The following is a 21362-nucleotide window of genomic DNA, read 5'->3' as shown; positions in this document are numbered from 1 at the left end:
TTTCTGCCCTGGCACTTTTGTCACGACCTCACCAACCACGGCGCTTGCGTTCCCACTCACGTTACATTGAATCTTCCGTTCCAAGACTGGTCAGGCCGAGCCTCCCTCGTGTGCATGTTTGTACCCCCGTACTTTCGGTAGCACTGCGCGCAAGTCCAGTCAATCCTGCTCGTGGGTGGGATACTAGAAGACCGGCCACTGACGGCGGCAAGCGACACCGGTCGAGAGCAAAGCAGGCTGTTCTACGTCGTTGACAAGATAACCGGCCATCGCTTCTTTGTCAACACAGGAATTGAGGTCAGCGTTCTAACGGCCTCTCATGTGGAAGGGCGACGCAACGAAACGACTGCTCTGCTCTAGGCGGTCAACAATTTAACCATTGCCACCTATGATTAGAGGTCCCTCACGATCAACCTGGGACTGCGCCATACTTTCCGGTCGTTGATCATTGTCGCCGGCATCAAACAGGTTATCCTCTGGACTAATTTCCTCACATTTTACCAACTCGTCGTCGACATTAATTCACGGCGCCTCACCGGCTCACAGACACCTCTTTGTGGATGGCGTGCTCTTCACAGCTACGGCAACTGGACTACGCGCGTTTTCGCCTTTACCTGCTTATGAGAAAATTCTTGCGAATTTTACAAACATTACAAAGCCACGCACCGGAGACTCTCGGGTGAAGCATACCATCGCCGAACACATTACCACCTCGGCCCCCTCCCCGCCCCCCTTGCCTTGGCTCTTACACGCCGGCTGTCCGGAGAACGCCTAGCTATTGCTCGTCGCAAGTTCAAGCACATACTCGAACTCAGCATCGCCCGATAACTATTGAGCAATTATGCGTCTCCACTTCGCATGGTAACCAAGAAAGGCCTTCGCGACTGGAGACCGTGCGGTGACTATCGTGCTCTGAACGCCAAAACCCAACCGTACTGATACTCACTTCCTCGCATACACGACTTCACCATGAATCTGCCGGTATACCAGATATTCTCCAAGATCGACTTAGTCAAGGCATACCGCGAGATTCCTGTGGAGACAGCCGTCATTCCAGAAAGCTTTATCATTACACCGCTCGGCTTCTTTGAGAATGCGAAGATGCCATTCTGAGTCCCGAATTTTCGCCCGGACATTTAAACGCAGCATCAGTGAAGTCACTCGCGGTTTAGACTTCGTCTTTGCTTACCTCAACGATCTCTTGGTCTCAAGCTCGTCCCAGACCATGCACGAGGACAACCTGTGCGCTATCTTCACTTGATTCGACGAAAGCGATTTGATAATAAATTAAATCATATGCGTACTTGGCGCAACAACCATCGCACGAGTATTGTGTTAGCGTTCGGTGAAGACTCGTCTTCAATCAGCAGAGACACGAGTCACGCCCTCTCGGTGCGCTCAAAAATGGCGGCGTCTGCCGGTAATGGAAAGATAATATACTGAAAATGAGGGTGTCGGCAAAGAGGAAAGTTGAGAACAACGGTTGATTGAGAATTAATGAGACTGCCTTTCTTTTCCTTTGCATGGACGTGGGCTGTCAAAGCTGTGCCGGTGTTTGAGAAGGTTACGCGCCCACATGTTTGTGTCAGCAGTTGAAACAAGGTAGCTTTTAGCGTTTCCTAAAGACGAGCGAAAGTACCTTGCACATGTCATCAATGGCGGAGGCAGAAAACACCCCAGTTCAAATGTGGAGGGGATGTGTGAATGATTTGTTCTTTAAGTTTCCTAAAACAAACGACCTTACTATTTTTGCCACCATGTGATATTCGGTCCCTTTCATGACTTAAAAGAAATACAGCACGGAAAGCATTTTCTTAAAACTCCGCTTCAGACAATGAAGTTAAAACGGAGTCGTGTCTTCAACGCTAAAAGATGCGCAAAACAGTAATTTACATTTAATACATTTTTATATACTAATATAATAAAGAATGTATAAATCACTCATTTCAAACAAAACAAAAATGTGCAGAGCCTGTAGTCATTTAATTTGAATAAAAGAAATCGGACTGATCACTTTTCAATCAGAGTCGCTAAACTCGTCAAACACAAAGTTGGACCCCAAGATTGCAGATCTTGCTAATTGGACTCTCGCCACGATGGCGTCACGCGGGACGAGATGTCACTTATTCAAACTATCGGTGCTTAAATTCTAGCGAGATTCTGCAACACAAACTTGTAGCGAGCTTTATAGGAGCGCACGCGAGCAACACCATAGGGCTAACCCACTGAACGGCTGCACTGATGACGTCACGCCCGCGTGTCCCTACATCCCTATTCCGCGTTAGAGTCATTACTGCCTAGATTGACCCAAGTCTACTCTGAACATTCTTGTTGCAAGATTGTCGTTTGTGAAAGTTATTGATGACGACAAATTAACGTTTCACAACTTTTGGAAGGAGTTATTTGAGTCCAAAGGCTTCGCTTCGTATCGAGGCGAAGATTGAACTTCTTGATATTCTGGAGCCGGGCGGAGTGTACACGGCTGTAGAGCTCATCTGCCACCCCTGTGACCAACGCTACCGGGGTCATGCAGAGGCGGTGTGTCTAGTGACGTCAGTGGTGTTTCAAAGATGCGGGGCGACAAGTTCAGGGCAATCAACTCCCCCCTTTGCCCCCTGTTTCAAATTCAAATTCAAATTCGTTTATTTTTGCCACAAACGGTACCTTTGTGACAGGGGCGCTGGAAAAAAAAGCTGCAGGTCTGCAGCTTGACGAGTCCCAGCGCCCCACAACAAGGTAAGAGCGGCACCGGCACATACAGACAAAAAGACGCCACCGGGGAGAGGGTGGGGAGAATGGGCCCCCTTCCTGTCACTCCGCTTCGACGCCCCTGCTTAGGGGTGTTCCAACTGAGCGGCGCCGAAGAACAGTACAGCGTGTAATTTTCGAAAGTATGTTTAGTCTACACCAAAAGTTCTGTAATTAAAACCTTTCGCTTTGTATGAACTCACGAACGGCCATGACGGACTTTCAAGCGAGAGGTTCGTGCTTGGGCTCGTAGTGTGAAGACTCGTTGAGTGACGTCATTCTATAGTTCCCATCTTTGTGGTCAGAGTAAGGATTATTACTCTTTAACGATAAATTCGATGGTGTGTGTTCGAACCAACAGTGACAAGTTTGATCATGTATAGTGGAAGCTTGAAGTCATCGCGTATTTAAAACATTGCCATCATTATTACGGACCGAAATTACTCTTACTTCCGTCGATAAAAGTAGAATTAATCTCAGTTTGGCTAATCTTGGGAAGCCGACCACACCTACGCTTTTGGTAGCCTACGTGACCAATCGACACTACTTAGAGAAAATCGTCTAAGACGACGTTGAGGACGACATCTTTCTAGGACGACATCAAAGAGGATGTCTTGGTCGACCTCGAGGACGACGTCTAGAAAAACGTCTAGGGCGATCTAATGGACAACCTCAAGTACGACGCTGTTAGCAAGTGTCGTGCACTACCACCAGATAGAGCGCGCAAGAGCTCTATTTTTTGTGCGCTGTGTTTTCTTCTTCTTCTCACATCGTTCGAAGTTAGTCCTAATAGAACCGCGATGTGACGCAATGAAGGCTACGCCTCCTCTCTCCTCACCGGGCATTACGTTTATTCCCATTGCGCGCCGCGACCCAGCATATACTCAATAACCAACAGGTTATGGGCCCAGGACGACGCTATGCCGGTGCATAATGTGGTGAGCGACATTAATGTCCTCTGAGGAGCGACTCAACTACGACGAAGGCGCCGACGAGAAACCATGCCGCTGGTCTGGAACTGGAAACGCGGATAACGAGCTCGGCTGTGCTGCAAAAGAAGTGAACTAAGCAAAAACTGCCTCGACGGTTTGTGAAAGACGCCGCCAAACCAGTACGTGTATTCTTGCTTCGCTGGGTGCCACGAGACGCGAAACGGGAACCAAACGCAAGTTCATCGCGGTAAGCCTGTTTCGAACTGCTCTTGACGACGCAAAGCGATACGATGGCGTGCTGGACGAATGCAAGATACAAAAACTCTCAAGCGAAAATTACCATGCGTGGGCGATTCCAGCTAGAGCGGCTCTCGTCCAGAAAGGCTGTTGGGAGGCCATCGAGCCTGGCTATAGTGGAAGAGAAATGACGAACGACGAGAGAAAGATCAATAATAAGGCTTTGATATTGATGTTCCTAGTAGTAGAAGACGCATACCTGGACGACATTGAGGAATGTTCGACAGCTCACGAGGCCTGGGATACACTGGAAGAGATACATTTAAAGTACTACATGCTCTTCAGTTGATGAGACTTTTTCAACACCAAAATTAAGCCAGACGGAACCATGACGAATTACCTGGGTCGAATAATGATCCTACACAGGAAGCTTTCAACGTCAGCATACGCCTTCACCGACAGGGAAGTGGCACTGGTGATGCCGATGGGCTTGCCAGAAGCGTATGAACCACTTATCCTAAATTTTGAGCAAGACGACGGAACGCTCACGACGAAGAAAGTGAAAGCAAGGCTGCTGGTGGAAGAAAAGCGGCAGATCAAATGTGAAGATGACAGACTGAGTGAGAGTGAAGAAATCAAGGCCCTCATGACGAAGAGCAAGCCCAATACACAGAGCAGTCAGCTCCATAGATTTAATGGGCAAGAACATTTTGCAAGGAAAGAAGAGACTAGCACTGCTATGAGATCCTCTGAACCGTAACGACGAGTCCGGTGTTTTGCGTGCGGAAAATTTTGACACATCACCAGAGAATGCAAAGAGGGTCCTGATGACGAAGGATGCAGCTCACTGAGAAGAAGAGATTCAAGTTGACTGAAGAAGGCTCTCTGTGCCAGAGGTGGGAGTTCGTCAAGGTCACACATCTGGTACCCTGACAGTGGAGCAACTGACCACATGACGTCAAACAGCCAAATTCACCAGCTTCCAGTCCTGCTACTCGCCGGCTGAGGCTGCAAACAAGGAAGTAATGGAGATTTTCGGGAAATGACAAGTCGAGATTGAACTCTCGAAAGACAGCGGTGGCATTCCCATCGAGCTTAGAGATGTCCGTTACGTATCCAGCTTGGGCGGCAACCTCTTCTCAGTTGGGAAGATTTAGGAACGTGGAGTGAACGTGACTTTCAGCAACGGAACGGCTAAAGTGAGTGAAGCCAATGGTGAACTGATTCTCATAGCAAAGTGTGACGGTAAATTGTACAGCGTGAGTGAGTCGTGTGCAACGTTGAAGTTAGCAAAGGCGACAGACGTTGCCTTGTGGCATCGACGCCTCGGTCATCTCCACCATGAAGCTGTCGAAAAACTGCGAAAGTGGGAGAAGCAATGAAGACGCCAAGTGCTCGACGTGTTCACTCGGCCAATTGAAGAGAAACAACTTTCCGAAGACTGGTGGAACGAGGGCTAAGGCCCCATTGGACCTGGTTCACTCGGACGTTGTTGGCATGATCACCCGTGTTTTGAAGGGAGGGTCGAACTACTTTGTAACGTCCATTGATGACTACTCCAGATACACTGTAGTGTACCCAATGAAGACGAAAATGAAGTGCTGGACAGATTCCACCAATGCAGACAAATCGTCGAGAACCTTCGCAAAACGAAAGTGGAGATGCTACGCAGTGACAACGAAGGTGAATACATCAGCCTGGAATTCACCACATACCTTGCTAAGCATGGTATCTTGCGACAGCTGATGGTGCCCAGACCGCCTCAGCGAAATGGGGTGGTGAGAGGATGAACCGATCGTTGCTGGACACAACGAGGTGCCTACTGATTGAATCGGGCATCAGAAGAGAACTATGGGCTGATGTTGTGGTGAATGCATCACACATTCGCAACAAAACAAGTGTCCATCGAAAGCCCTTGACGGGGCGGCGTCCGAAGCCCTATGGCTTGGCAGAGAGGTCAAGTTGAGCAACCTAAGAGCGTTCGGATGCAAGGTATGGATGGTTGACAACAACAAGCGCAGGAAGACAATGCTCGACCCAAAGGCAGTGGAGCGTATCCTGGTGGGTTACCCAAAGGGAGTAAAAGGCTATAAGCTCTGGGACTGGCGCAACAATAAGTTCTTCGTCAGTCGTGACGTGACCTTCGACAAAAACAGCTTCCCATGCAAGATTGAGGCTGGAGGTCGACTCACTGAGGAAGGCGGAGACTGTGCTGTAGACCGGACCACAGTCACTGTTGATGAAGAGATCCAACCAGAGGAAGAGAGAAGTGAGGATGGTACCCCCTACTGGCGACGAAAACGAGATCTCGGAAGAGGAAGATATTCCTACTCCTCAAGTGTAAGAGACCACCAATGTGTTATGTTTTAAGACGTTCGGAGAGGATGGTAGTGAAGAAGCAACTTCCGAAACCCTCTCGTACCTGTTGTCTGACGAGGCAAGCAGCTTAGTATATCCTCAAACAGTGGAGGAAGCACTCTCAATGCCCGATGCGCAGGAATGGAGAAAAGCCATACAGGAGGTGCTACAAAACCTGAAGAAAAATGACACATGAGGAATGGTTCCAAAACCAAAGGACCAACACGTCATCAAATGCAAGTGGGTATTCAAGAAAAAGTTCGATCAAAATGGTGACCTTGAGCGTTACAAGGCTTGACTTGTTGCCTGTGGTTATTCTCAAATAGAAGGAAATGACTTCAAGGCGACCTTCTCGCCGGTGTTGAAGCTCAAGTCTATCCGAACACTGTTAGCAGTCGCAGTTGGAAGAGACTGGGAGATTCATCAAGTTAATATCACTGCTGCATATTTAAATGGGACATTGAAGGAGACCGTGTACATGAAACAACCTGCGAATTACGAGGACTGCAAGGACGACGTATTTCTCTTGAAGAAGAGCCTGTCTGGACTACGTCAATCCGGACGGGAGTGGAACCACTGAACAAGTTTCTGAAGACGGAAGGGTTTTCTCGGTCCAAGCCGAATCTATGCGTGTACTTTGAGCCATGGGGGTGGGGGGGGGGGGGGGGACATCATTGTAGGTGTCTACGTGGAGGACCTGATTCTCGAAAAGGACGAAGAGGCGATCAAGAGCTTCAAGAGAAGCATTGGACGTAGATTATACATCAAGGACCTCGGAGAGGTTAGCCACATCCTGTCAATCAGAGTTGTACGACATGAAGGTGAAGCACTCACATTGAACCAAACAGCTTACGCCGAAGAAATCTTTGAGTCATTTGGTATGACAAGTGCTAAAGACGCGGCATCACCGCTTGATCCTGGAGTGAAGTTTCAGAGATCTACTACTGCCTAAACAGAGAGGGAGTTGAAGCCCAAGTACCGACGAGCGGTTGGAGCACTTCTTTACTTAGCAGGAGGCACAAGGCCAGACTTGGCATTCGCAACCACTTCTATGAGCCAATTCAGTGAACATCCCACCTTGCGGATGTGGAACGGCATTAAGCCCATTTTGAGGTATGTGCAACAGACACAGAAGTATACCCTCACATACACGAAAACAAGAGGCTGTGTACAAGGTTTTTGTTATGCAGATTGGGCGAATGATTCAAATGACAACTGGTCATTTAGTGGGTACGTTTTTATGCTGGCTGGAGCTGCCATTTCCTGGAGTAGCAAGAAGCAAAAGTCCACTGCATTATCCAGCATGGAAGCCGAATACTTTTCAATGTGCCAAGCGGCAAAGGAGATACTGTCGCTCCAACACTTTTTCAACGAAATAGGTGCCCAGGAGTTTATCCTTGAGCCTCAAGTTTTGCAAGTTGACAACCAAGGAGCTATCGCTTTTGCAAGCAAGCAAATGACGTCAGAGCGCAGCAAACATATTGACCTGCGACATTTCTTCTTGAGAGAGAAGATTGAACAAGGAAGATAAGACCACTGTAGGTGAACTCATCACACAACTGTGCCAACGCACTAACCAAGGCACTCAATGGAAGAAGAACCCGTGAACCTGTGAACACTGGGGTCTTCAGGTGTGTAATGGGCGTAGTGGCCCATGAAGGGGGGGCGGAGGTGTTAGCAAGTGTCATGCACCACCACCAGATGGAGCGCGCGAGAGCTCTTTTTTTGTGTGTGCTGTGTTTTCTTCTTTTTCTCTCTTCGTTCGAAGTTAGTCCTAATAAAACAGAGATGTGACGCTATGGAGGCTACGCCTCGTCCCTCCTCGCCAGGCATTACGTTTTTTTTTGTTTGTTTTTTCTTTATTTGTTTTGCGGGTTTGCGGCGTAGGGGGCAGAGATAAAGGCGTGATGCCTGACAAAGCCTCTGCCCCCTAAAGTCCAGCAGCTCAAAGTAGTTACATAATAACAGATTCTACAAAACATCATACAGTTAAAATAAAACAAGAGAAACAAGTCAAAGAAACAAGAAGAATAGACACTATATTCATTTGCTAAAAAAACTCTATAAACGAGTGTTGGTCGTAAGAAACCAAAAACAGCAACAACAAACAGTAACAACAAAAAAACTAGAATGCAATCTTGTGCTCCTCCGACATATCAGCATCACAAGCAAGTTCTCATGAAGGAATACAATGAAAACAAATCTTTGAAATTAGCCATATCTAGTGATTGTATTCTTGGTGAAATACACTATCCAAATGAGAATGCGATTTCACTGCCAACCAGGAAACTTCTACAATCCCTTTTAAAACCAGGTAACGTGTTGTTAAAGTTAATGTTGAAGTCCGTTCTATTTAGAGTTTTAGTTGTTTGAAAAATGAAAGTTTGTTGACCATAGTTGGTGCTTATGGCCGGCATCCTTCGATTCGGATTTCTAATCGGATATACACTAAGGCTGTTCGCTGGTGTGGTGTAAAGTAGATTTTTATGTATCCACAGTAAAAGTTTGAAGTAATATATTTGATCTGCCTTAAGAATATTATATTTGATGAAGAGTGGTTGTGTTCTTAAATTTCTGGCATCCCCTTTATAATTTTCACACATTCGTAAGATTTTTTTTTTGCAAAAGGATAATTTTATTATAATTCGCCGCCGTCGTCGTTCCCCAGACCAGAATACCATAACAAATTTTGGAGTAGAATAAGGAATAATACAATGTGTGTTTTAACCAAGTCGGTATCAAATTTTGTATTCTATAAATGCATCCTGTTACCCGGGATAAATCAGCCTTTAGTTTGTTTACATGGCAATTCCATGATAGATCCTCAGCAAACCAGACGCCCAAAAATTTTTGCTCTGCTACCTGCTCCAATGTTGTGCCTTCGTATATTACTTTAATGGAACTATAGTCTTGCTTATTTGCTGGTTTAAAAATGATATACTTAGTTTTTTTTTTGTATTTAATTGTAGACGATTTATTTGCAACCATATTGATAATTTTGAAAGATATTCATTAGCCAACTTCTCGACGCACTTTTTCGTCGCACCAGCAAAGAATATATTTGTGTCGTCGGCATACATTATTAGTTCAGGGGAACCTGGTATTGTCGTAATGTCATTAATGTACACGAGAAATAACAGAGGACCTAAAATAGAGCCTTGAGGAACACCATGTGGTATTTTCAATTTATTAGATGAATGGTCATTTACAGATACATAATGATAACGATCTGAAAGATACATTTTTATTGGTCTTAGTGCAACTCCTCGTACACCGTAGATTTCAAGTTTTTTCAATAGAATATTGTGCTGCATAGTATCAAACGCTTTTTGCAAGTCCAAAAAGTCAATAAGAGTCAATAATTTGTTTTCAATATTTTCAACAATTTTATCCTTTATATCAATTAGTGCTTGTTCCGCAGACCTATTTTTCTGAAAACCGTATTGAGCCTGCGTTATTGTTTGGTGCTTCTGAAAAAAACTGGTTAGCCTGTCATTGATAATGCGCTCAAAAATCTTTGAAAATACTGGAAGAACCGAGATCGGCCTATAATTATTAATATTTTCCTCTCCTCCTCCCTTATACACAGGAATTACTTTGGCTGTTTTTAATTCTTCGGGAAAATCACCAGACTCTAGCATCATATTTATTATATGGGACAAAATGGGACTTATAATGCCTGCGGTCTGTTTTATAGGTAAAGATTTTATTCCATCATCTCCAGCGGCCACATCATTTTTTAAGTTTCTAATTATTCTTTGCACTTCATTTGACGTAGTTGGAATTAGCATGATAGACTGCATCTGATTCATCGTGGACACACTGTTATCTGTGCTGACACTATTCCCCATGTACGTACCTACGTCAATAAAATGCCGATTCATTTCGTCTGCTAGTTCTTTTCAAGATACATTTCTATTGTCTATTAATATTTCCTTCAAGCTATATCGTGTTGACCTTCTATTGGTTAAATCATTTACGGTGTCCCATACTTTTCGACTATCATTGTGATGATGCAGAAACTTATCTTGATAATAATCGCACTTCGCGCTCTTCAGATCGGTGTTCAGTTTGTTTCGAAACCTTTTGAATTCAGTTAAAAGAGAGAGATCCCGACTTATGATGAAAGCATGATACTTGCGGTTTTTTTTCTTTTATTCTTTCATACAGGTCGCCAGATACCCACGGTTTTCTTATTTTCTTCCTTCTTTTTATTTCTCTCAGGGGAAATGAAGCATCATAATTCTGTCTAAATTTAGTCTCAAAAATTTTATAGGCACGGTCCGTTTCACGTTCTTCGTAGACGTCATCCCAACTTTCTTGTTCTATAAGGCAGCGAAAAGTTTGTAGTGAGCCGTCATTTATTGGGCCGTGCCAAAACGTTTGTTTTTCGTTGTTGTGCTCCCCAGTTAAATAAGACCCAAAGCAGAAGATGGGAAAATGGTCACTAAGGTCGTATATTATAGCGCCAGCTGTAATATGACCACTATCTAGGTTTGTAATGCAGACGTCAAGAGATGTAGCAGTGTCTGTAGTCACCCTGGTTGGCAGTGTTATCACATTGTCACAGGCATACTGATGGATGATGTCGCGTAATTCTCTCGCATGACGGTCACCTGAAAGCGTGTCTATGTTCACATCTCCGAGAATAATGAATGACAGAGATAACGACCCCAAGAATGCATAGTGCGTTTTCAAGAAATTGCATGAATTCAAACATATTGCCGGAGGGTGGTCTGTACAAGGCAGCAACTACAGTATTAGATGTTCTAATGAATAAGCTTTCGACATTTTCATCCATTCTTGTTAGGTCATTCATAACTTGAGACTGCAGGTTATTTTTTAGATAAATAGCTATGCCACCGCCCCTTCTTTCATCTCTGCTCAGATGTTCGCATTTATAACCCTGCAGGTACGGTGGTGTGTCTTCTTTAGATAACCAGGTTTCAGTGAGTACTATGGCTTCAAATTTCGCACTCAATGAGTGTAAAAATATTTCGAGGTCATCTACCTTGATTTTTATGCTTCTTGTATTTAGGTGTATAGATTTAAACTGTCCTTCACCTTTTCCATATCTTTTATTAAATGCCTGACAATCGTAATAGTTACAATCAGGTTTAGTGTCCTCCATTAGAATGGCTTTGCGTGTATCCCGTGGGTGTAGTCATCTTACTTAGTTTGTTATTTTTTCAACGTCACTCAGGTTAGCAATCCTTAGAACATTTGCTTGCTCATCCTTTCTCGCGAAGACTTTCCCGCCCGAGGACCACACAAACTTCCAGCCAACCGTTTTTTTCTTGGCTACAGCGGCACCCAAAAGTTTTTTGTTTGAACTCGTCAGATGTTCGTTGACGTAAACAGGACTACTGTTCCCACCATAGTCAAGATTTTCAGTTGTCATTCTCTGCTTTTTGGCTTTTCGAAGAATTTTATCTCGCTTCGTGCGTTGCACGAAGCGAACAATTATGTTCTTTTCAGAAGGCTTGAAGGCCGGGACACGGTGACATATGTCAATATCCGAGTCAAGGATCGGCTCGTTCAGGAGACTCCCAATTCTTTTGACAACGTCACATGCATCACCTTCCTCTGGCACTCCTTTTATTTCAAGGTTATTAGATCTTTGATATTGCTCAAGTTCTTCAATTTTTTCGTTTAGCCTTTGATTCTCGATTGTTAGTTCTTCGTTTTTTTCCGTCAGTTTCTGAACATCTTTTCGGAGCCCTTTCATTTCATTTCTGATTTCGTTGACTCCGTCACAACTGTCGTTACAAAACTTCACACTGTCTTTTAGAGTTCTGAGTTCAGCTCTCAGTTCGCTTCTTAGATCTTCAATGGCTTTCGCAATGTATTTCGTTTCCTTACTCATTATAGATCAGGAATTAAGAAAGCGACACCCAACGGAACTTCGTCACTCTCACAAAGACAGTTTCAATATACTAAGAGTTGTTGCTGTGTTCGGCAGCAGTGCACAGACGCTTTACTGAGTTTATACAAGAAATACGTGGTGCTCACCTGCAGAAATACAGATGATTAGGCGTTGCTTCGGTGCGCACTGCTGCCGAACTGAGGTCTGGGATGTTGGGCAGGCTTCTTTTGTAGACCTTGGCCGTCAGTGGCACGCTGATCTTGTCCCGTCCAGGCACGTGGTGTTGTCGGCGTTGAACGATGACGGGCGATGTTTGGCGAAAGGAATCCTCGCGTGCCAAGGATGCTGCAGAAATACAGATGATTAAATGTTGCTTCGGTGCGCACTGCTGCCGAACTGAGCTGCCGAACTTATTCCCATTGCACGCCGCGACCCTGCATATACAGTATACGCAATAACCAACAGATGTCAAGGATGACGTCATAGAGGACATTGTCAGGGACGACCTTTAGGACGACCTCAAGGACGACTCTAGGATGACGTCAACTACAATGCCTAAGATGGCCTCTAGGAAGACGTTTAGGATGATGTCGAGGACGACATCCGAGAGGAAAACGATAAAGACGACGGCTAAGATGACCTGTAGGACGACCAAAATGACTACCAATAGGGCGACTACAAACTTGTAGCAGCGCACAATAAATGCACAGACAAAGGAAACAATGGACAGGGTGAACGCACTTCCCGCCAATTTCTCCTTTTCTGTACTGTTTGCACTCTGCTACCAATTTGTAATCACGAACCAACTCGCCTGTAACGCTACATTGATTCGAGGACGACGTCGAAGACGACGTTAAAGTAAAGTCTTCAGGTTCTTCGAAGAGGGTGTGAATGCGAAGCGTTGTAAGAATGTGAGCTGAAACAGTCTTCTGCGCATTCCTACTTCGCGTTAGGAGCCCAGAAAGTCCATGAATTCCCCGGGGGAAGGGGGGGGGGGGGGGGAGGGGGTGGGGGCGAGGGGGGGGAGCTGAGGAATGCTATCGCATTAAAGGCAATATAAGCAGTTTTAAAATCTTCTCTACTGCTTCCTCCACACCAGAATTAGTATCTAAAATTAATAAATAGTCATTTACATATTTTTACCTCCTTACCACATGCAATTCTGCAAGGCTATCTAAATGTTGCCTGTCCAACGATGCTAAAGAAAATACATAAAACAAGGGCAACTCTGGGGACCTAACACCCACGCAGGACCTCTGTACGAAACAGCGTTCGTCAACACTGACAGCTGTCAACTCTAGATAAAAGTCAATCTGTGCAAGGAATTTGCAGGTGGACTTAATTTTACATGGAAATTGCACGCGATTAACCGCTCTCAATTTGTGAACATTTTAATCAATTTTTGGCGAAAATATGTTTTGGCGTTATGGTCCGCTTACCAAGAAAAGCCTTGTTTTGTTTGAACGTGTTCATTGCAAGCTGATAAAGAGGGCGATAGCCTTTACATGTCTTAATCCGGTTCTGGAAAACAGGCTGTAAACATCAGATGTCAATCAGTTTTGAACGGCAAGTAAAAACGTAAAGAGATGTAGGGTACCCCCTCACCTAGATTCCAATTGTTGTGAAAGCCTACCTCAAATGCTGAAAAAAAGCTAAAAGTGGCCGTGAAGCAAGAAAAAAAGGAAACGCGTACAATTTATTCCGTATATCTATAGTGTTCGTGCATATTTAAAAAAAAAGGTAGCCGGCAGATACGTTATTACCTTGGTCTTTTCTGCTCCTGGTAAACTTGATAAAATTTGTTCGATGTTGACGAGGCAGGACAAAACAACATGTTCCATAAGACTTGGTGCAGTATACTGATTGTGTAGCCAATGTTGTCTACGAGATTCCGCTTAATTGTGGCAAAGTAGGCAGACTGGGCGCTGCTTCCAATGTAGGGCACGCGATCATAATCTGTCTCCGCAACAACGCTGGGATTACATCTTTCTGACTAGTCTAGGCGATGTAGGTGCAAATCTAAGTTGAATTCTATGAGGTTGTATTAAAGGCCAGATATAAGACGGAATAAGAGATTATAGACGAGTTATACATAAAAAAGGCAATTGCGTAACCGCTGCTTCTGCCTATCTGCTTCAAAGTGAAGTGGCGTTTTTGGATGGCTGTTTTCGATTGTGCGAGTGGGTGTGATGCGGATTCGGAAACAATGTGCGTATTTTTAGGAGACGATGCTGCTATTAAAAGCCAGATGAGAGTGAAACGCCTATCTTGTCTTGCGTGTTTCTGCATTGACCCCGGTTCGTTCGAGCTTTTAAGCTTTTATGCAGCATGGACCAGCCCCAAACCGAAGTTTTATTATAAAATACTAGGTTTTTATGATGCTTATTTTACCACAGAGCATATGTGCATTGGAACAAAGCACACCCTCAAAAAATAATAAACATTCTATTTAATTCTTATAATGGTATGGACTATATTGAAGTGCAGGTTGCTATATCGGCGTTGCCTTACAGACAGCGTCGGGTTTCCCAACGGAAATGTTTGGACTTGGGTGAAGGAGATAGAATGCCGCGCGCACGGCCGAGAAAGCGACGCTCGGTCACGGGCTTCTAGAAGGTTCTCGTTTATTCTTGCTGCGGACGTGACTTCTATCATTTATTACTGCTTTCTTGTGCTAGAAAGTGCGTGTTCATTCTCGCCCCGAGCTCGAGCCTTTTTTGCCGAATCTTTGAGATTGATTCCGCCGCGACCTTGTCGAGTCAGTTTCACCTCGGCGTTCGATCCTGCTGTTTCGCCGACTTCAACGCCCGCGATAAAAAGAAAAAAGAAAGAAGAAATTTGAGGAAAATAAACGTTTAATGGGGTGAACTTCTGCCCAAAAATAAAAAGGAAACAGAAGATATCAGCAGACCATCGCGGGTGTCGAAGTCGGCGAAACAGCAGGATCGAAAGCTGAGGCGAAACTGACTCGGCAAGGTCACGGCGGCCTCTTATCTAGAGTACGTCACTATCTCGAAGATTCGGCAAAGAAGGCTCGAGCTCTAGGTTGTAGAGTTAACACCCAGTTTCTAAAACAACAAAGCGGGAATAAATGATAGAAGTTACGTTCAGAGCAAGAATAAACGCGAACATTCTAGAAGCCCGTGAGCGAGCGTTGCTTTCTCGGCCCTGCGCGCGGCAAAATTCACGCTAAATTGAGGCGCCGTGTGACATCACGAGGGTGACGTCACACATGACGTCACGCGTGACGTCATTATAGGAAACGTCCCATAATGCGACGCAATAACGCCGACGGTGATGGCGACACCGCCCAAGCCGGAAGCGGGCGCCTAAGAGCAGCTCTCTAAAATCCTCTCGGACAGTTGTGTTTCCTGAAGATATGCCGACGATATCGTTGTGTGTGCTTTAAAGACTGGATGGGTGAAAAAGCTAGAGATGTTAATAAGCTCATTACCTTCTGAGTTGAAGTTCACATTGAAGTAGCCTGAAGGTAATTTGCTGCAGTTCTTGGAACTACAAAATTCATGCGGGTAAAAAACCATGCTGGGAAAATTAAAAAAAGAAAAACGATATACAATACCGATATTTAAAAAAAATGTGCAGCCAGTCTAAGACTGTAAAAGCGGGTCTTGTTAGGTCATTGATTCCTAATGCTTTAAACATGACTTGTGTACATTCCCTAACGAAGGCAGTCAAAGGGCAGTCTGAGAGGTTCAGCCGCGCGGGATACGGAGACGATTTTATTGGGAGGCACGTGACTGTAATGAGCAGGACAAGGGAAGAGAGAGAAGAGAGATATAAAAAATCGCAGTCATGCTATATTTACATGCAATTTCTCGCAATGTAAAAGCATGTGCCAAGAACGTTTGTGTAAATGTGGTTTTCAATGCAGATTTCAAGTTGGCAAAATCTACCCAATTTTATATAGTAGGAAAGCCTATAGGCAGAAAGCCGGTAAAGAGAAATTCGTACCTTGTGAGGAAGGAGTCGTGTTAGAGATACCTTCAGCCTGTGGGTTTACGTATGTGGGGCAAACTTCCAGATGCTTGAATGATAGACTAACTGAGCATAACGAAACGTAATATCAAAGCGGCCAATATTGAAACAGCAACATAAATACACAAATTTAACAACTGCACGGCACAGTGGCTGAAGACAGAAGTTGTCCAAAATGTGATAAATGATGTCAAACGAGTTGTAGGAGAAACAATTAGATTCAAGTCAATAGGCAACTGTATAAGCCAGGCATCCATGTAGCTTGCTGACGTTACTAAGGCGTTCCTGCCTTTATAGTTATTTTGGTTCTTGCCTTGGGTTTACGTGCAATATTTGTCTAGTTTAGCTGTGCAATATTTGTGTGGAAGGTTAGGCTTCAGCGTGATGTGACAAAGAGCGTGGAGGATAACGTGTATTTTGTTCTCTTTGAGCTTTGTTATGATTTTGGTGGGCGTGACCAGCAAGGACGTTCCGGGCTGGTTGGGGGTTCTCAGAATTGTGAGCTTTGTTCCAAAGTAGAGTGACCGCGCAGGGTCATGGCGTCTCAGATCTCTGTACATCGGTGGCTGCAAAACTCGCAGGAAAAAGAGGAAATTAATGTTTTAATGTGTTCGTTGTGTTGGCTGGCGACGACGTCGGCTTCAGATTGTATATAACAGGTTTACTGAATGAGCTTATTTGCGATGTCGTCTGGCTGACTTCATCGCTGTTTCTTCTGCTTGTAGTCGTATCATGTTTTTTTTTTTGTTTTTTTCACACCCGGTCTCAGGTGTTTTAATAAAATGATGAAATTAACTTACCAATAAAAACAAAAACAAATATTCAAAAATATTGCTGAAAAATTAAAAAAAAGATAAAAATAAAAATAATAATGAATTCTCACTGTTGCTGCTTGAGAGACTTTTGCCAAATATTTAAGTTCCCTTTTTGAAAGAGGACGTTGGCCTCATGGATGCAGCAGAGATGCTTAATTGGGAATGAAAATGGTAGTATTTTTCGTGTTTGTCTGCTCGCTAGTGAGAAAGAATAAGTTCCGTCCGATCTCTTGTCCCGATAAAAAAACGAGACTTTCGCTAGCAACAGAACCTTATACTCAAAGTGCAAATGCCGTTTGGAAGTAGCCAGTTACCTACATTGTCTCGCTTATTTATTTATGTTTTGTTTGCTGTTACAGAAGAATATTTGTCTACCTCACCTAACATGCAAGCATAAAGAAAGCGAAGTTTAAATAAGATATGATGTCGGATGCCTTCCTCTCCACTTGTTCCTTGTCTCTCTGGCACAATTAGCAGCCACACACAATATTGTATCGGTTCAGACACAATGCAGGTGAAGAAGAAATATTCACTCTAACACGTCCCAAGCCAGCCTCGCTAAACCTTGTCTGACCGGCCTCCTGGCTCCGTTCTGACAGGCAGCGCCACCCCATGTCTTTGCGTCATGATTCGGCAACACCACGCCTGTTGTTGCCTAACCATTTTGGCGACACCACAAATGGGAGGTGTACCGACACGGTCGGCAAACCTCCCAGTTCTAGTACACCCTACCCAGATTGGAAACAGACGAATCTGCTTGGCAAAAAAGATATCACTTAAAAAGGGTAATTAAGAAGACAGGATCAAAAGCGCCGGATATTGTATAAGCATACCCTCTTTGACTTTGAACGAGGACCTAAAGCGTTTTTGTCTGTTTCGTCCCATGTAGATTGTGACTCGGGTATTTTCTAAATGTTTTTTCTCCTGTGAGTAATTGACATTTGAAAACTGCCTTTTGAGCTCTGTTTGATTATCATGATTTATCGGTGGTTTAAGTACGCCTGCCGTTATGACAGGTACTAATTGAAATACCACAAGAAAAAGACGACAAGAAAGAAGACTCAGTTCGTGTGCTCGAGGTTTTCTTAGTGCTTTGTGTGTGCCTGCTGTTGAATGTTTATGATTTGAATGGAAGTTAACAAAGAGGAAAATTGTTCTGTAGGTAAATGACCGCTGTGTGATGTGCTGGTTTTGCAATGGTGGTGGTGCCTATCTCTTTGTTTACTTTTCTCAATATTTTTAATTTTTAATTTTTATTGTTCGCCAACTCGCCTGCGTTCTGACTTTTACTTAGGTGGAAAGCACGCGTATGCTACTTGGACGATGTTGATATTTTTCCAGAACTTTTGATGAACACCTTACTAGATTCCACTAACTTCTTTCTTGCATAGCAAATCCATGTCCAGCTCAACACAAAAAATGACGTTCGCTAATACCGAAATCCTTGTACTTTGCCACATGTTTACCCAGATGGCATTCTCCCCGACTCTGAAAAACTCGAACGGTTTTGGAACGTCCTATACCAAAGAATATAAAAGATGTGTAAAATTTTTTCGGCGTTCGCTTCTTTTTTTTTGTACGCTTCTGAAGGTTTCCAGCTGAGCGGTGAAAGAAGAAGAAAGGATGGGGAAAATAGAGACACACCGCTGTACTATCAACCTTTTGCTGAAAATACTTTTCATCGACATTCATGAATTAATAGTTCGCAGACTCAGGGGAAACCTCTTTGGTTTGATCCCTGATGGATACCGTTTACATGTTGTCGTCTTTGTTGCTCACATGGGGCGCTCCCTGCTAATACAGGCTTTCTTTGAGAAATAAGATAATCGAGGTGGTGCTTACACAGTCGTCCTCCCGATTCGCCACAAAGACCACGGACTCCAGGATATCCTTTGCAAGTTGTTTTTGTGCCTTGCAACGATGGCGACGTTTAAGAAAACAGGAGCACATTGGCACACATGACATTCCAGCGGAAAGTCGCCAGCTAAAGTTAGTGCGCCGTCGGAAGCTGCATGCGGCCTGGTGCGGTTACTAATGCGGCACTCAGTTTTTCCAATCTGGCATTTGCCACATGACAACCGAATATTGCACACAACACCTCTCTCGCATGGGACGTGGGGTGTTCTGTGCGCGTTGCAGCAGGTTTTCTTCTGATTTTAGGTAGCCCTATGTTCACCCTACGGCACATAGCATATGTTTTGCTGGGGGCTGAGCAGATGACAGGCACGCCTTGTCGGTCAGCGATTTTTTTAGGCGATGGGTTATTCTGTGGATGTATGGAATGACGACAAAAGGTTTTGGCTGCTTTTGTTTTCTTGGTTTTGCATTTCGCTCAGGTTTTTTCCCCCTTGCAGAGGTCTTCGCATACCGGTATCAGAAGTGTCCTAGTGTATACAAAGCAATGAAGTCTACTGAGCTGTTTTCGAAAGCTGGTACCCGACTCTAGGGAGGTAAGATAGTTGTAATAATAAGAAAAGTGATCTGGTGGCCGAACGCCTATTTTACAGTTTTTGAGTGTTCCCAGTTACTCGTAAGGAATCCCGTACAAGATCGGGGAACATACATACAGTGTTCATGGGTAGTTTTTAACTCTCATTAGATATATAGAAACCAAATGGATTGTTTTACAGAAAGTTCCTGGTAGAAAGATAGTCCTGAATAGCTGTATTTAAAACTGCGCATGACACCATAAACATCTGTTCAAATGTCGTCATGTCATGTCATCTAAACAACCAAGACCTTTTTTTCCGTTTTCCTTCTCTTCGGTAAAGAAGCTTCGTTTACTCTTGATACGGTCTTACCATACCGTTCAAGTCTACAGAACACCAGGCTGACTTAAACATGGCGTCACACGTTGAGAAATGCCGTCAGTTAACACACCTGTGGACGACAAGCGCACAAGCGAAACAAAAAAAAAAACGCCGCTACGATTCTCAACACAAAGACGTTTCTTTCGAGCATGGGGACTTGGTTTGGCTTTCCCTTCCACACCGTCATATCGGTCTATCATAGAAACTTCTGAAGAAATACCACAGCCAATATTCTGTTCTAGATCGTACCTCACCGGTGAACTACCTCGTAGAACCATTGGAAGCTCTTATGGAGAAGTGCTGACTTGGTCGCATGATCGTCCACGTCACCCGACTAAAAAGTACTACCCCCTTCAGCCTTCTACCTCGCGCTCCAAAAGCGCCAGGATTTCGCCTTTTTTTTTTTTTTTTTTTTTTTTTTTAGTGGAGATTTGTAGCAAAGAACTTATACTTCGAAAGTCACCAGTGTCATCATCAGGACATCATTCAGTTTTTTCATCGGCATCACCGTCGTGATCGGGCTACTCGAGACTATGCCCGCATGATACAAATCTGGCCTGTGTCAGAGCGGGGACAGTAATAAATTGCTCCGGAAGCGAATAACTGTCTCCAACTTACAATATGATTCACAAACGATTAACTTCAATGATAGTGCACAACAAGGGGTAACATGTGTACTTAAAGTGGCATGGCATGTATGTTGCCACAAAGTACAGAGCGAATTTCATTGTCGCGCTTGTATCAAATAAAGACACGAACCGTGGGGTAGCGATTGAAGAAAAAATAATAAAGTTTAATGGTGCGTCCCTTAAATCAACGTTACCGAATCGTAGAAGTTGACAAGCTCAGAGGAAAAAGTGACGCGCTGCCATTCCCTGCCGCGTAGTGGCGCTCGTGTCCAAGCCCGCCCGACCCGTTCGGTCTGACTGGCTTCGGTAGCCGCGGCCGTGGATGCCCCGTGAAATACATCGTTTTTGTGTGGGTTCACGAAGTGTATTACTAAGAACTGTTGCCAGTGTTATAATTTCCGGATTGGGACAACATTTTCTGGGATATTTGATGTAAATTTACGCCCGCTGCCCCTTAGTTTTGGCAGTTTTCCGACATTCGGCACCAAGGCAGGCAACTTGGAGAAATGGCTGCGTCTATCGTTCGTAGTTTCAGGCACATGAGCCGTTGGGGTTTGGTCACTTGTGCACGAAAATACCGTGAACTTCCCTATACTGCTGTTCTGTGTTTGTGTCAAAAGTGGAAGCGTAAACTGCTCCATACATGCCAAAGCCTCATCAGGAAAGAATAACAATTTCAAGACGTATTTGTCATTTAAAGTAAGCGGCTGTTTTTTTGTTTTTTTTTTCTTTGTATTCGGCTATGTCGAGGCCTGCTACTGGTGAAAACGACAGAGTTATTCCTTTCGTGTCTTCTTACGCGTGCGACAACCTCGCGTCCTTGCATGTGCATACCATTTCGGAGACGTGTCACTAGGGGGCACGAATTAAAAGACAACCCTTCCGATCAGATGATCAGCATGGATTCGTGCGCGCATATTTGGAGAATTACTGGGTGTCACAAAAAATATTCAGAGGTTTTTTTTTTTTTT

The 21362-nt window shown here is 44.4% G+C and overlaps 1 protein-coding gene across 1 annotated transcript; it reads left to right on the top strand.

The window, feature by feature from the left end:
• The first annotated feature begins 3699 nt into the window (after window positions 1-3699).
• Window positions 3700-4677, top strand: LOC115324124. Its single transcript, XM_029984639.2, is given in 2 exon segments — window positions 3700-3807; window positions 3964-4677. Coding segments are annotated over 2 exon segments (822 nt in total).
• Window positions 4678-21362: the final 16685 nt, after the last annotated feature.

Source organism: Ixodes scapularis, unplaced genomic scaffold, assembly GCF_016920785.2.
Source record: "Ixodes scapularis isolate PalLabHiFi unplaced genomic scaffold, ASM1692078v2 PGA_scaffold12__126_contigs__length_90152505, whole genome shotgun sequence".
NCBI lineage: Eukaryota > Metazoa > Arthropoda > Arachnida > Ixodida > Ixodidae > Ixodes > Ixodes scapularis.
Note: the sequence above shows the minus strand (reverse complement) of the source record. Positions and strands in the feature narration are given on the sequence as shown.